This window comes from Phragmites australis, chromosome 24, assembly GCF_958298935.1.
Source record: "Phragmites australis chromosome 24, lpPhrAust1.1, whole genome shotgun sequence".
Classification (NCBI taxonomy): Eukaryota; Viridiplantae; Streptophyta; class Magnoliopsida; order Poales; family Poaceae; genus Phragmites; species Phragmites australis.
Window position 1 is genome coordinate 1,623,207 of NC_084944.1, and position 16,878 is coordinate 1,640,084.

At 45.2% G+C, this 16,878-nt stretch overlaps 2 protein-coding genes across 2 annotated transcripts; both read left to right on the top strand.

Moving 5' to 3' along the window:
• Positions 1-9,312: 9,312 nt before the first annotated feature.
• Positions 9,313-10,803, top strand: LOC133907439 (expansin-B6-like). The gene is made up of 3 exons (XM_062349487.1): positions 9,313-9,561; positions 9,718-9,827; positions 10,002-10,803. Exons 1-3 carry the CDS (start codon positions 9,375-9,377, stop codon positions 10,533-10,535), a joined length of 831 nt encoding a protein of 276 aa, XP_062205471.1. The 5' UTR covers positions 9,313-9,374; the 3' UTR covers positions 10,536-10,803.
• Positions 10,804-14,248: 3,445 nt separating this feature from the next.
• On the top strand, positions 14,249-15,725 carry LOC133907480 (expansin-B6-like). Its single transcript, XM_062349532.1, has 4 exons — positions 14,249-14,479; positions 14,611-14,720; positions 14,858-15,051; positions 15,137-15,725. Exons 1-4 carry the CDS (start codon positions 14,284-14,286, stop codon positions 15,459-15,461), a joined length of 825 nt encoding a protein of 274 aa, XP_062205516.1. The 5' UTR covers positions 14,249-14,283; the 3' UTR covers positions 15,462-15,725.
• The last annotated feature ends 1,153 nt before the right edge of the window (positions 15,726-16,878 follow it).

Consider the following 16,878-nt stretch of genomic DNA (forward strand, 5'->3'; position numbering starts at 1 on the left):
ATTTTCTCTCAACTTCAACAACTTACTTTCGAATGGATTCGTAAAGGAAAAGTAGATAATCTCATTCTAGAGGGAATGTTTTTAGAAATCCCTTCGTGATAAGAACCGTAAAAGAAAATCGTTAGAACGCTGAAAGGAACTAAAGTCCTTTCGCGAAGGATTCTCAATAAATAAATAAAAAAACTCCCTTGAGATGCTCTTATCATGCGTCGCCTGCACTACTCCATGTAAAGCTTCTACGGTGAGAAGTTATGCTGAGAGCCTGTTTGGCAAAGCTCTCAAAGTAGCTTTCCGGTTGGAATCAGGGAGAGCTCTGCAAAACAGCAACTTTCAGCTCTTAGCTCCCTGAATGGAATCCGTATGAGTGATTCTCCGAAATGAACTAGAAGTCAGAGAGCTGAAAAAAGCAGTTTTCCCTGATTCACTTCCCGCACAGAATTACTTCCTTCATATATTTTATTTTAGAGAATAACTAGAGAATCACTTTCAGTAATAGAATAAATTCCTCTAGAAAATCACTCCCCGCAAAAAATTTAGATTAGAGAGAGCTCTACCAAACAGACCTGAGTTTCACCTATTAGCTTCCTGATCCTCGACAATGTTTTGAATATTATTTTCCTTGTATTTTATGGATTGTTTGTGTTTTTTTTTTTTCCTTTTTCCCACCTTTTCTTTTCTTTCGTATGGAGCACGGACGGGAATGTATCCCAAACACGTCCCAAATGAGCAGCGAGGTTTACCCTTGCTGGTTTTCAAACCGAAGATGGATTGGGTGTTCCGATATGGATTTGACCCAATTCAAAGGGGAAAAAAACTATTTGTCATTCTTAACAAATACTGACATATGAGCAATTCTGAGTTTGTACAACTTAGATCCGATGGCAAATTAACTGTCCCTTCATGTTAAAAGTGGTAAATCTGCAAATCTCTCCTATGCAAAGGGGATTTTGGTTACATGTGTATGATTTGTCTAGTTTGTCAATTGGCAGGGGTCCCGGCCGTTCCCAGGGATGGAATCCCAAGGCGTCTCTCCCCGGGCCAGATAATTCAGCGTGTTTGGATCATCGCATTCCACAGATTTTGCGGCTCGATCCCTGCCGTTCCCACGGGAAAAATCCGTGCCTGCCTAGGTCGGGAACCTGTCCCCGTCTCTCCTCTCGAGTCGCGACTACCTTCGCCACGCTCGCGTCCGCTGTGAAGGGAGCCGCCGCCGCCATGCCCTCTGGCGCGAGCACCGCCGCCCCAATGCCTTCCGCCGCCTCTCTCCGCCGCGTGCGCCGCTGCCACCATGCCCTCCTTCGTTTCGAGCGCCCCCACTCCATGCTCTCCTCTGGCGCGAACGCTGCCGGCCCCGTGCTATCGCCGCCATGCCCTCCTCCGGCGCGAGCGCCCCCGCCCCGAGTTGTCCTTTCGACGCGTGCGTGCCAGCGCCTGTGCCGTCCTCCAACATGTAGTATCCTCAGATCCAGCGAGCTCTGCCGCTCTTCGTTCCTCCTAGCAGCGAGCGTCGATCCTCGTGCTTTCCAGCTTGGCCAGCGGTTTGGAGAAGAGGGCGTCGAGCACCGACCACACAACGTCGTGCCTAACAAGGACACGCAGCATGACGCCACACGCATGCTCATTCTGTTGTCGATGATGTGCGGGGCGGAGAAGGTGATGGCGTTGACTTGGCCACAAATAGTGTGCCTTGGTCCTCGGATGGTATGGGGTTATCAGCCCATCTGCCATGGAGTGCTGCCGCAACAAATGCGCCGACGAGCCCACGGAGGAGCTATCCCGTCAGACCAGGCCCTGACGCGCCGGCCAGCCAGGCCGCATCCTTTGGTGACACTCCACGCGGCGGCCCCGAGGCACACGCGGCGAGGGGAGCACGCAGAGGAGCTCACCAAGTCAGCGCTGTTCTTCTTGGACGCGGCTGCCGGCCAAGTGCCCGTGTCAGAGTTGCCGCAGTCGAGCAGAAGTAAACAGCCGCTCGTTACGACGTAATGTCACTTGAATGAGTATGGTTGCGAATTGCTCCCAGATGGACAAACGGATTTCCTTGTGGTGGATTGATTTTCTTGGGATTGATCCCATTGCATAATGTCTATAACTATTTTTAGATGAGAAAGAATAAAAAAACACATTATAAAAAATAACCTTTCAATGCATAATGTCTATAGCCTATATCTAAACAGATTTTTATGACCACTATATAAATACGAGAACATGCACCAATTACACTATTTATCCCCTACATATCTGTTTGTTTCTTGTCTTTTTGGATTTCGAGCTTAACTTGTTTTTTTCTATAAGACACTAGCTCTTTTTCTTTTCTATATTAAATTGCTTGTCACAACATATCTATTATATTATTATTTAAATGTTAAAAGGAGTCGCTATATTTACTCTCAAGGTCGTTGTAACTGTGCAAAGCACAAATATGAACGATATCCAGCGGTAAGCAAAGGTGACAAAGTTGTGCTGATTTTCAAGAAAATAGCATGAACTGAATATATAGTGTGTAGAAGTTGATGAGGAGATGGAGGGTCTTTGTCCTAGTGATGGTAAACTAATCCACCAATCATACAATTCATGGTGGTCCGATGAACCTAATAGCTTAAGAAGTCAGTGTTAGATGTTTAAGATTAAGACATCCATGAGAAGTCAGCGCATTTCTGTTTTTCACATGATATACAATTAACAGCGGCTTCCTCGTTTCACACTGCATCTGTATGTGGTACGTAAGTACCATAATATATCACAATCTTGAAGGTGCAATAATACGTCTACGACGATTGCTTCACATGATCAAAATATTAACGTCCACGTAGTTTGATTTAATCGACCTGCCGGCCGTTCGGCTTTTAGTTGCTTGTGCCCGAATCTCCTTAAGTTTTACTCGCCCAACACCCCATGCAGCTATGTACATTTTTATCTGAAAGAGAACAGTGAAATGTAGGGTACTTCCTGTTGGAATGCGGCCCATTTAAAATCCATTCATGAGAATGCAAAGCAAGAAGGTTTAGTCCCGTATTGTCAGGCAAGGGGATGTAGACCAACTTAAATACTTGAGTTCTCTGGCCTCTTTGAAATAGAGAAAATGAGAAAGAGAGAGTATACTTTGCTATATTCACACGCACGCGCGTGCGTATTCGAGTATTTTTCGCGTGAATATCCGCGTGACTTGTGACTTTTCGCGTGAATATCCGTGGCGTGGTGTGGCAGCACAAAATTGCAAGCCCTTTTGCTGCTCTCCCTTTTTTAATGGTGATCAATGTCATAATCAGTTGTTTTAATCGCGATCAATGCCTTAACTCTGAGGGTTATTGGTCAGTTATGGAGGCTGCAATTGTGGGAATTTTATGAGAGAAAACGGCTCCAAGAGGGCAGCTATTTCCCTATAAATCCTGGAGACGTCCAGGCTTTTGGGCACAGATCTCTCTGCTCTACATTTTCTTCTCCACCCATCCAGATCACTGTCCTGTGTGCTGTGCTGCCGGATCTCGCCGGCCCTTCTCCTTGCCGTGCACAAGGTTGGAGGGTGAGCGGTATCTCCGAGCCTCTGCCGTCGTGAAGCCCGCACGAGGGACGGCAATAAGGTTTCTGGGCAGCGCACCTGCGCGACCGCTCTGCACTGCTTCATCTTCGATCTGCACGGCAGCGAATCGACACATCGTCAACTTCATCCCTTCATCAACCCGACTGTGAATTCTTGATGAAACTGATGGATTTTTGGTACTGTTGCTTGTTGCTAGGGTTAGAAGTATGTTCAAATGTTTTAGATCGTGAAATATGACTTTGTATAAAATCTGGAATTAGATTTTTGCGCATATTACCAACACTTCATCCGTTTCTTTTCACAAGGTATATCTCTTACAATATTATAATTACTACAAAATCAATATTGTATTAAAGATATGTGATATAACTTTTGTGCAATAAACATGCATATAATTTGATTAATTGTTAATCAAAACTGATGAGGTTTAACTTTTCAAATCTTAATATGCCGTGTAAAAAATAACGGAGGGAGTATTTGATTGCATTGCAATTCGTGCTCCCGTCAAGGCCAACCGGTTTTTTTTATGAAACAGGAGGTGCAAGCTCTACTAAAAATTTAAATTAAAAGCTATATAAGTCTGTACATAGGGATCAATTACAAAGAGAAAAACAAAAGATTACACAATAGTAGCAAGCCATAAAGACATCTTTTGTTTGTGCTTTTCTTTTGCTCTATAGATAACCATGTCAAATTCTAAAACAAAGGTGTCCTTGCAATGATCAACACTTAGATCCATGTTATTAAAGATCCAATCATTTCTTTCTTTCCAAATGCACCAAGAGTCAAAGGCCAACCGTTGAAGCTGCAGGTTGGAGCTAGTTTACACCATGCCCGTGCCTTGGGCAGCCACCGAATATATAGCGGAGAAATGTCGAATCTCAATCCAACGATGCAAAATCCACTTGATTTTTTAGAAGAAAAGTTATAGATAAGCCCTGAGATTATTACCAATCATTGCCAGGGTTTGACGTACGGTACGAGCGTACGTCCACAGCAAGCGATAACTGCCAAGATATGATAGCATTTTCTAATGGCAGCAGGCTCGCGAGCCGAGTACTCCATTCCGCCGTGATTCGCTCTGTGGCCATGTGACCTTGCACCTCTAGCACGGCACGCCGTGCACGACGAGCTCAGAAGCCGGCGACTATTGATGCAGATTTGCTCAACCCCTTCCTCAACCAAGTTTCACAAATACGTTTGGTGCCAAAAACCGGCTGCCGACGGTTACGAATCCAGTTAAAATTCGATGAGATTTCGAACAAATTTATTTGATTAAATTTGTAAATTTGGTGAGAATTTGGACTAATCGACGAACCAGTAATCAGTTGGTTTACACCGGTTACCAACCGTATTTAACGATTTATCGATCAATTTTAACAATATTCGAACTGACAGAAATTCGAACGAATTGATCGAAAATCGACTGTATTACAGCGGTAACTGACGGCATTATTTGAATTTCGACGAAGTTCAAGAAAAATCACAAAAAATCCAGACAAATAGGAAAAGATATGGCATGAGATTTGCTATATTTTATTTAATCACGAAATTTTTTGGCATAACCTTTACTACATTTTCAACATTTTCAAGGAAACAAATAAATACTAATAACAATACAAGCATAACCATATAATTGTTTCATCGAACATATGCATATATTACATAAGTAGCACCTCAAATTAATAAATATGTTGAATACTATGGTATGCAAATAAAGTAATTGTAGAAAGTAAATTATCATCACCTTCAATACCATCAGCTTCTAACCGAGGGGCGATTAAATTCGGCTGTATTATACTCCTCGGTGGACATGAGCATTATCCATCGTGTAGATAGCAATTTCGCCTTAAACTCTGTCTAACTTTACCCCATCCATATAGAAGTGGTTGACCATTATGTTTGCAATATGGTATTAAACTCAGGATCTTGCCACTCATAGACCCACTGAACAGGAGGCTTTGACTGAGCATCAGGAATACGATAGATATACGTATTCGATATAGAACTACTCTCCATGTCATATTTGCTGTAATAGTTTGTACTATCTTATGGTTCATCATGGCCCCCCTGTATGTCATGTCTTTGTGAGGATGGGGCATTGTGGTCCTGGTCATGTGTGGTATGCGAAAACTGACTCTCGTCAGTGAATTGCACGCGAGCAACGGCAGAGGATGGGCGTGTAGGAGTACTGCCTCCCTAACCATCATCGCTATCTGTCTTTGATCTGCTGTCATTAGATTCTTGTTAAATTGGGCTCTTTATGCACTATCTATGCTCTCATCGGTTGGCACTTGTCATTTGCCCCTACCCTTAATTTTCTTGCTCGTCTTTGGATACACAATTTGCTTCTTCCTCTTTCTTGTGTATGTGTCACCTGCAACTTTAGCAGTCCACTGTGCTAATGTACCTTCCACAGTCTGTCGTTGCAAATCAGTTGGGTTCACTGTGTCTATAACTAGGTGAGTTGGCAGGGGTATGTCACTGTCTGTGTCCTCCTCATTAAGCTTTGGGGTAGCATTTGATCTACCGCTCTACATCCAGTCCCGGAGCGGATTGTTCTCCTCATTTAATGTGAGCTCCATAAGCTACTGAAATGGCTCATCATCTATAGTCGACCTGATTCATATATCCAAATCATTCTATATTCTCAGGTTATAGTTTACATATACTAACTTATGGAGCTTCTTGTAGCTTAACTGGTTGCGAACTTTCGTGTGGATAAATGCAAATGTACTCCAGTTCCTCTCACACCCACTAGATGAACCGCACTGAGACACTAGGCGCATGCCGTCACATGCCATACGTGAAGCGAACGGATCAGCGAATGTCTAAGACTTTGTCTGATATATTTTAACTTCATTAGGTGCTTTCGCAGCAATACCAACATTGGTCATCCTCTCGAATGCCTCCCAGAGATCTTCGAACAAGTTTGAACTCATGTCATACTCGTAGTGCGTGTAGGGATTCAATTCAACCGCTGCAAGTTGATGATCAAAGCATTAGTACCATAAGCATTAGTACAATAAGAATGCAAGTGGTAAGAGTGTATCATCAGCATTCACGTAGGTCCCATTCGTTAGATCATACATTCTATGATCGTCAATTGTCATGTACTTTTCAAAAGTATCCCTATCATTGTGATATAACGAATCGTACTCTGCTTGATAACAATGTATCTCAGGAGCACCTCACTTAATGTCGGCACCTTATCTTGATCAACAAATCGGAGGAAGGCATACAACGGCTGAACGGAATCGATAATCATTTTAAGGTTCTCTCACCATGTTAAGCTGGATAGGCAACCATGTGCATATCTCCCAATGTCAGATCCAATGTAGCAAGACTGATGCAGCTCACTGATGCCATCCATTGCATGAACCTATTCCTTCAGCATAGAAAGCTTTCAAGAAATAAATAGTTTGTGCCAAATCTTGTGGCATTCCACCCAACTCTCCATCAAGATCTTCATCATTTCATGAAGCTTTGAATGATTGTACAATCATTGCGATATGGACCTTGCACTTTGAATGAAAATATTGTGGTCTCTAAATTCACCAATTGATTTCAATATTAAATTTATCATATGCGTCACACAAGGCTGTCACACGATAGCAGGATACTCCCTTCTGAGAACCTGACATATCTTCTTATAGTTGGACCCGTTATAAATCACAATCTGCACAATATTTTGTGGCCCCACATCATTGACCACTGATCTTATCTCTTACATAAACGAATCAACCAAATAAATATGCAACAATTACAATACTAAGTTACCAACTCATTAAAACAATTAACTTGTTTAGATACTTGGCATCTTGGTTATAGCCAGTCGCATCTACAGACTTATGAAAAAACAAACGACAATTGCAACATAAAAGGAAATTAATAATACTCATGTACGTCGATCTAGTCTAAGAAGCACACATAATGATCACACCATACTCTAGTCATTCTAACTTCCACTTGTCAAATATCTTCTTCAATGCACTCTCATTCTGGTCCAAGTACTTACCATCTATATCCTAGTTAGTTGGAGATGGGATACCCTCTCCTGTTATAGAACAGATGGCTATAAGTCAAAAAGAAAGAAATATGACAACAATAAAATTCATTACAAACTTTATCATTCACTCCATTTCTGTGTTTCTTTTACTGCAACAACAAATAATGCCTGAAGTGTGAAAAATTTTGGACCATGCCAAATCTATAGATATCTTTGCATTCTTTCCCTTCACACTCCAGGACCCAGTGTCAATCATTTGCTGCATAGGGCCTTTTGCTATAACAACATTGTAATCCAACACTTGGTAGCTCCTTGGTTAAATATTCCCTCCTAAGCATCCTCTTTAAAACATTACCTCCTCTGACACTTCTACTGCCACCTCTTTGCTTGTAGGAATCAGCTGCCCTCCTCTTTAGACTGAGTCATGGCACACTGCATATGTTCCTCTTTTATCTTATCATTATCGCTTGTCAAATATACGTGAGCAGCTGCCTCTTGCCTTCGAAGCCTCTCCTCAGACCTTCTCTTCCTCTTATCTCTTGCCCTATCAAGCTCACACCTAAAGTAATCACGCACATCTAGAGACACTCTATCGCAACTTATAACAATCGTTCTGTGCCCTACTAAATGTTCTTTCAACCTTATAGCACCACCGCCTTTCTTTTCCTTCTTGTAATAATTGCACCTAGACCTCGAGGCCAAATTATCCCCGTGCTACCAACCACATCTCTATTGGTCATCGGTTACTGCAAAACAACATATATCATCCTGTTAGCACTCCATAAATTCCAACAGCGAGTAAACACTAAACAAAACCAACTACTAGACGCTAACCAACGCTTTCGAATACCAACCAATTCTAACAACCTAAAAACGGACCACGCGTGTTAACCTAATAAACATGTACTGTCATGTTGCTAGTCATGCATAAATGTCTCAAGAAACAATTAACTTCACCAAACTTAGCTACCATTGCTAGTACAACGTACTAACTGAGCGCATCGAGCCACAAATCGAGGGAATTAGGCTAAAACCAAGCGAATCAAGCAATAAATCGGCTGGCTCGACCGAATCGAGAACTCATTGAACTGCTAATGGCCTAAGCGCGTATATCGACATATTTACACGAGAAATCGCCATAGTTTAGCCGGTTACCGATCGATTCGCTTCGAAAATTGTTTGGTCGTAGGCGCTCCCTTATGCGGTCAGTAACCGCTTAAATTCGGTCGGTAACCAATCCAAATTGCCCGAGAACTGTCTCCATTCAATTTGCACGGAAAAGCGGTGGATCTAGCCGGGTCGGCGACGGAGGTGCAGAATTTGCTGTCGAATTAGGCGAGGGGAACTGAACGAAGAGGAGAAGAGCTTTTACCCTTATCCCATTGAGATGGGTCGAAACGGGCTGTTTGTACAGTGTATTCGGCCTGTTTTCAATCTTTTTCTATTTTCTTTTTACCTTTTTATGAACTATCAATGTTTGAGCATATATTTCGTGATGCAAACGGTTTTTTTTTTTGAAATTTTTTTCACAGATAATCTTAAAATTGTCTCTGCTTTTTAATGGTTTTTTTTATTTTTTTTAAATCCAATTTGAATTTTTTATTGCAAATAAAAATCGGTCGGTTTCTAAGTTCGGTGCGGATCGATAAGGCCAAAAATCGCGGTAACCGATCAGTACCTGATGAATTTTTTAACCCTGTCCCCAACTCGATTGCGTATAAATAGACCGGCAATGTCGTCTCCTCCGAGCATCAAACACAAAACAGCCAGTTGCTAATAGCTTTGAAGGTTGTAGCTGACTAGCTGGTACGATCGAGCTGAGATATGGCCGCTCGATTCCCCAAGATGGCTGCACCGATTGCACTCTTCGCCGTGCTTGTCACGTATGCCTCTCGCGCCGAGGCGGTGAGCTACAACACCTCCGCCGTCCGCAAGTCACCGGCCGGCGGCTGGCTCCCCGCCAAGGCCACCTGGTACGGCGCTCCCAACGGCGCCGGCCCTGACGACAACGGTATGTGTACGTGCGTCTCGGCACGATGCGTCGCGTACGAATGGACGCCGCTGCTCTCGTGGTAACGTGTCATTTTTCGCCGTCCAATCAGTTCTGTGGCTGACATTGTGTCATGCATGCATGCGCCCCCGCGGCGCTGATCGATATGATCTGCAGGTGGTGCGTGCGGGTTCAAGCACACGAACCAGTACCCGTTCATGTCCATGACGTCGTGCGGCAATGAACCCCTGTTCAAGGACGGCAAGGGCTGCGGCTCCTGCTACCAGGTACTACAACGTAATTAGTACTGATCATTTGATTTGATTTTGATTGATCAAATGTACAGTAACTCTTTTCCTCGATATTAACGACGTTGGTAAAAGTGTAATGTGGTTGAATTTGGGAGGTCAAGCGTAACACATCTTTTCACGTTTTTTTTTTTTTGTCTGGTTAAAAATCAGATACGGTGCGTCAATAGCAGTAACACTGCCTGCTCCGGCAAGGCAAATAGGGTCATCATCACCGACATGAACTACTACCCTGTCGCCAAGTACCACTTCGACCTCAGCGGCACGGCGTTCGGCGCCATGGCCAAGCGCGGCCTCAACGACAAGCTCCGCCACGCCGGCATCATCGACATCCAGTTCAGGAGGGTGCCCTGCAACTACAAGGGCCTGAACGTGAACTTCCGCGTCCAGGTGGGCTCGAACCCCAACTACTTCGCGGTGCTCGTGGAATACGCGGGCAAGGACGGCGCCGTGGTGCAGGTGGACCTGATGGAGTCCAAGAAGGGCGGCGGCAGTCCGACGGGCGTCTGGACGCCGATGCGCGTGTCGTGGGGCGCCGTCTGGCGGCTGGACACCAACCGCCCGCTGCAGGCACCCTTCTCGCTGCGCATCCGCAGCGACTCCGGCAAGACGCTGGTGGCCAACAACGTCATCCCGGCCAACTGGAAGCCCAGCACCGACTACCGCTCAAACGTCCAGTTCCCTTAATTGCACGCTACAATCATCCGAAATCATTGATCCGATTAATATTAATTCTTTGGTGTTGTGTGTGATTGAAAATTCGCAATGGATTGGCATTTGTAATTACGTGTTGTCCTTGTACCTATCTTGAGATACGTGGGAAATAGAGGAAGCAAGTATTATTATCCATGTGCTTTCCCGCCCACTACCACAAGTTTGTAATACTATCATGCAGTGTGTAAGCAAATCAAGTGCCCCCCCCAAAAAAGAAAATCAAGTTGGTTGTTAATATTTAGTATACTTCCACGCAAAAAAAATATTTAGCATACTGTATGCCATTAAGCATGATCTATTCTCCACAAATCACATGTGCATTCTGACCTGTTCAGTACCAGCCCCCGTGCTGCGTCGGCCGTTCTATGTATTTTCATTGTGATCTACTGAATCTCATACAACACAATTTGCGGGGTGAACCACCTCTAAACTTTCTAATCAACCATGTGAGGTTTGTGCAATTACGAGGTTATGGCCTCATCAATGGATTGACTTCTGGCTCTGGTGTTTCGGATTATTCTAGTAGATGCAGATCGTGTGACTGACTTGCAATGTATCGCTCTTCGGAAAGCACTAATTTACGGGTGTTCGTGAGGAAGCAAAGTCACGGGCGTCCGGCCCACCTTCTCAAATAATTATTCCTATAAGTAAGAAGTTCATTTTACTCTGTTGGACTATGCTAGTGATCTAAATAACCTTTAAACTTTAAAACCATCTATTTAACTCCCGAAATTTCAATACCGGATCACATAACCCCTAAACCAATTTCAACGGTGATTTTTGCCACCGTAGCTGCCACATCACCATTTTTTTTTTGTCATTGTGGCTACCATGTCAACTTCTTCCTCTAGACATCCCTTCATCTCTCTCCTTCCCACCCCTCCGCTGGCCACTGCCGACGGCGCTCCGATCATCTCTCTCTCTCTCTCTCTCTCTCTCTCTACCCCCCCCCCCTCACCGGAGCTCCACTGCCGCCGCCGTGAAATCCATCGCGATCGAGCGCTCTCCACCTCAACCGAGCTAAGGGGAGCTCGAAGGAGCTTCTCCTCCGCCTCCTCCCTCGATTCCCTGGCCGAGCCCATCGCTCAACTGCCAGAATCCACCTCGCCGCGTTGTCTTCCCCGCTTCCGATCGCCGCCTCCGCGCCTCACCGACACCACGCCACGGTGCCGCCCTCCAAGCTGACGAGCACCACGGTCGAGCCCGTCGTCCTCCTCCCCCGCTCCATCGAGCTCCACCGACGCGCCCGCCCTCTCCTCGTGCACTCCCCCTCCCTCCACGGTACTCCGCCACCGCTAGCCGCCGCTTGAGCCACCACCGTGCCTCGCCGAGGGCACCATTAGCTCTGTCGTGCTCCGCTCGCCCTAGGCCGTCGCCTCCTCAAAGCCAAGCATTGCCGGAGCATCCTGCCGTAGAGCTCTATCTCTCCGTCGTGTTTCTCTGTCTCAAGCCATCGCTATCGGCCATTTGGAGTATCACCGATTCTTGCCGCCCGCTGCTTCGGCTTCACCTTCTTCTCCTCGTTCCCAGCCAACCTTCCTCGCCATCGAGTTGCGCCAGAGCGTCGTCGCCACCGGAGCCTGAAGAACCGCAGCCGTCAAATCCTCGACGCTGGCTAACCTTGGCCTCCTCTCATTGTTGTGCGCACGCCTATAGGTTCACCGTGACCTCCTCTCTCCATTTCCGCGCTCGCCGGAGCCGCCGCACCGCCGACCATCGGATGACCGTGTGCAAGAACGGGTGGAGAAAGAGAAGCAAAGAGAGATGAGAAGAGCGAGGAGCAGAGAAAGAGGAGCTGTCGATAGAGGAGCAGAGAGAGATGAGAAGAGAGAGAGGAGCCAACGAGAGAGCAGCAGAGAAAGATGAGAAGAGAGAGGAGCCAGCGAGAGAGGAGGAGAGAGAGGAGCCGGTGAGAGAGAAGTGACGTGGCATCCATGTCAGCAAAATCGGGTACCAAAACAGCTTAAGAGGGTAAAGTGATCCAGTATTCAAAGTTGAGGGGGTTAAATGGATGGTTTTAAAGTTTAGGGGTTATCCGAACCAACGACATAGTTTGGGGGAGTAAAATGGATTTTTTCCTTCCTAGAATGCCATTTTCCAGTTCCCCTTACTGATCTACGGTTTCCTCCGAGCTATCTTTGCCTTGACATTTCCATTCCTTTGTCAATCCCCTCTGGTCTTCGCCTAGACGACACATTTTATCTATGTTCCAAGTCCAACTTGGGCACCCACTTCTGCTTGAGAGATATTGTAACTTTGGTTAGTGCCAAAATGGTTAGCCTATGTAGGGCCCGGTAGCTAGGAGACGGCTGAATTAGTTATTTTTTAGAGTTAATTTTGTAAAACTACCATTATTTGTATCTAACTATCACAAAATTATAACTTTTAAAACTAGTTTTATAGAACTACAACTAATTGTGTACCTATAGTAACACAAAATTACAACTTTATATGGTGAAAAATAGAGCAAAATAGTTGTGGTTTCGTGGAAAAAATATAGTTTTGTGTTACTATATGTATAAATAGCTGTAGTTTTGTAAAATTGGTCCTAAAAGTTATAGATTTTTTATAGTTGGGTGCAAATAGCTAGGTGAAATTAACTCTATTCTTTATCATCTATTTTAATTTGATGGGAACTGACGCTAAGCAAAGGTGACCAAAGTTTTGATATATAATTTTCAGAAAATTAGCAAAACTGAAAACGAAAACCTTTAGAAGTTGACGAGATCCAAGTATTTCTCTAGTGAAAAAGTAGCCCGCCAATCACAGAATTGATGGTGGCCTGATCAATTTAATAGCATAAGGACTCAGGGTTAGTGTTTAAGGCATCATTCAAAGGTAAATCACATTGTTATGTCTTGCATGATCTAAAGCTTACAACGTCTTCTCCATCACACATTGCAGCTGTAGGTTGTAACTACCATAACACTTTCTTAAAGGGACAATAATCGGTGAGTGAGCATATGTATCAATAGAGTATTAGAACGGGATTTTTTTCTAAAGTCAAAGTCAGGCCGGTAACTACGTGGTGGCACATCCATTAGTTGTACACAGGTCGGATGATGAATCTACTACAAAATAATAGATCGATAATATGCTTCCCATGATACGGAAGATCAATGTCCAGCTACTTGTGCCAGAATCTCGCGTTTCATAGCCCAACAGACGTCACATAGCCGTGCACACTTGGACCTGAAAGAGATTATTGGTTAAGTTTGTCTTAGTTGATTTGCCTCAAGATTCGTGTTTCGATCGAGGTCAACTGTGGTCGCTGCAGTATATGGATTATTGCGTTTTCTTCCAGTGTCACATGTAGGGTATACAGGGGCCGATATAGTTGGATCAAGATCAAACGGTGCAAATTATATGTTTTCTTTTGGGTGGGGGAGCGATTCCACTAGAGGAACCCAAAAAATCATTTGCGAGTGTCCAAAAATCATCGGCAGTTACTGACCCCAAAAATGATTTTGCAATACTACAGCTGAAGGCTCGCTAACCGAGTACTCCATTGCACCATGATTCACTCGATGATCGTGTGACCATGCACTCTAACACGGCACGCACGTCGTGTGCGACGAGCCGGCGACTATGGATCGGTGCTGACGAATTTCATCATCCCTTTGGCCTACTTGTATTCCTATAAATGCCCCGGCAATGCCGTCCCCTTCGACGAAAGCCAAGCTAGCGGTAGTTTTGAGCTTTGAAGGTCGAGCTGATCGAGATGGCGGCCGTGATCTCCTCCAAGGTGGCTGCACTCGTTGCACTCCTCTCCGTGCTCGCCGCGCATGGCGCCCGCGCCGAACCGAGCTACAACAACGCCACCGAACGCAGAGCCTTGTACTCCACCGGCGGCAGCTGGCTCCCTGCAAGGGCCACCTGGTACGGCCGGCCCAACGGCGCCGGCCCTGACAACAACGGTATGTACGTACAGTGCTGTCGTGATATATTTTTCGTTCAGCGTCCGTACAGCGCTGTGGCTGACATTGCGTCTTGCATGCACATGCGTGTCTCGATCGCTCGCGGCGCTGATGATCGATACCATCTGCAGGTGGCGCGTGCGGGTACAGCCGCACCAACCAGTACCCGTTCAATTCCATGACGTCGTGTGGCAACCTGCCCCTGTTCAAGGACGGCAAGGGCTGCGGCGCGTGCTACCAGGTACGTACAGCACAGTAGGAAACCTACACGGTGGTGTGTGCCATCGATGCTAATGGCGCTGTGTGACAGTGCGAGTGCCCTGCCCTGTGGTTGTACTCCGGAGGTCAAACGTGTGACGCATCGTGTTAAAATTTCAGATTCGATGCACCCGTAGCAACAACCGTGCCTGCTCCGGCACGCCGAAGACGATCACCATCACCGACGTGAACTACAACTCCAAAATCTCCCACTACTACTTCGACCTCAGTGGCACGGCGTTCGGCGCCATGGCAAGGCCCGGCCTCAATAGCCAGCTCCGCCGCGCCGGCATCATTGACATCCAGTTCAGGAGGTCGGCGGTAACAGCATTTTGATTTCTGACATGAACATGTATAGAGACGATCTGACGCATGCATCGATCTCGTCGGCGGATGCAGGGTGCCCTGCAACTACAAGGGCCTGAACGTGAACTTCCACGTGGAGGGCGGCTCGAACCCATTTTACTTCGCCGTGCTCGTGGAGTACGCGGGCAGCGACGGCACCGTGGTGCAGGTGGACCTCAAGGAGGCCAACCGCGCGTCATGGACCCCGCTGCGCCAGTCATGGGGCGCCGTCTGGAGGCTGGACCCCGGCCACCCGCTGAAGGCGCCCTTCTCTCTGCGCGTCCGCAGCGATTTGGGCAAGACGCTGGTGGCCAACAACGTCATCCCGAAAGGCTGGAAAGGCAACAAAAACTACCGCACCATTTCCCAGTTCAAATAACCACAAACTTTGCCACCACCAGTCGTAACCATTGGTCCGATTGATTGTTTTGGTATCGTGTGAAATGATTCGGGATTTTTAACCAGGTGTTGTCGTTGTGTGTTTTGAGATTCCGGCAAACGTAGTTTACACTGCTCTGCATTTTGCCAGTGTGTACCCAAATCGAGTTCTCAAATATTTATGGGAGGTGATATTTATCAGTGGCCTGTTTACGTCATAGTTTGTAGTTGACGGCCATAGACATCTTTAACCTACTGTTGGTTCTCTCTGTTTTTTAACACCACGCCCATGTCGTTGCTCCCGTTCTTGTCCCAGCCCTGCCTTCTCCTCCCATCTCCAGTGACATCCCGTCACCTCGGTAAACCGATTCGTTGAGATATTTTTTTGCCTTCCTGGCGTCGCCACCCCACCCTCCGTTTGTCGATGCCACCGGGCCGGTAGCCTCCCTAAGGCCATCCATGTAAGGCTAAGGAGGCTTAGAGGCCTCATGAAGCTGAAAACCTAAACCCTCCAAACACTTCATAATTTATAGCAAATTAATTTATAATATTATATGCTAATACCTTACTATAATGAATCTATCTCAAATAAACATTAATATCAAATTAAAATTGAATTTCACTTACAATTGATGAAAATTGTTAATCCAATGATCATCAATTAATATTAATATATACTCATATCCTTGTACATAAGTCTATTAAAATTTCTAATGTAAATCCAATGCTTTAACCTAGCTATATATATTACCCATATGAACAATCTAAAAAATCCTCACATGAGCTCATCCACCATAAACTACAATCGAAATAGATTTAGACCTTAAGTTGGAGCTACATTTGATATAAGCAATATTCATATCGCTATATTGATGTTAATAGCCATCTATGGTCAAAATTATTGGTCAATTGAAGCTATAGCTTCATAAATATGGTTTACCATGAATGAAATTCTAACTACCAACCTAGAACATATTACAAGCTAAATCTAGCTACAAACTAGTGTAGTAACCATTTTCTAACCTTGGAGTACCTTAGGCATGAGTGGTTTCCTCCAAAATTTAAAGGCACCAAGCGACATATGGTCGCCTGCTGCAAAAAAGGCCTCTAACCACCAAGAACAGAGAAAAATGGCTCGGCTCAGGCTTGAGAAGACGATTGAGGTGATCAATTATATTGTGCTAATATATCACTATCAGTTTGTTGCATGAACCGATAATGGTAGCACCATATCAATGTCGGTTCATGCAAAAATTTGACAGTGATATATTACTATCAGTTCATAAAACAAGACAATAATAATTTAATCCATCACTGCCTGTCGGTTCTTTTGATGACCCTACAGTGATATGGTGTTATCATTGCTGACCTCTGTTATTTGAGGCGTGGGCACTAGTAAACTGAGTTATAGACCAAGT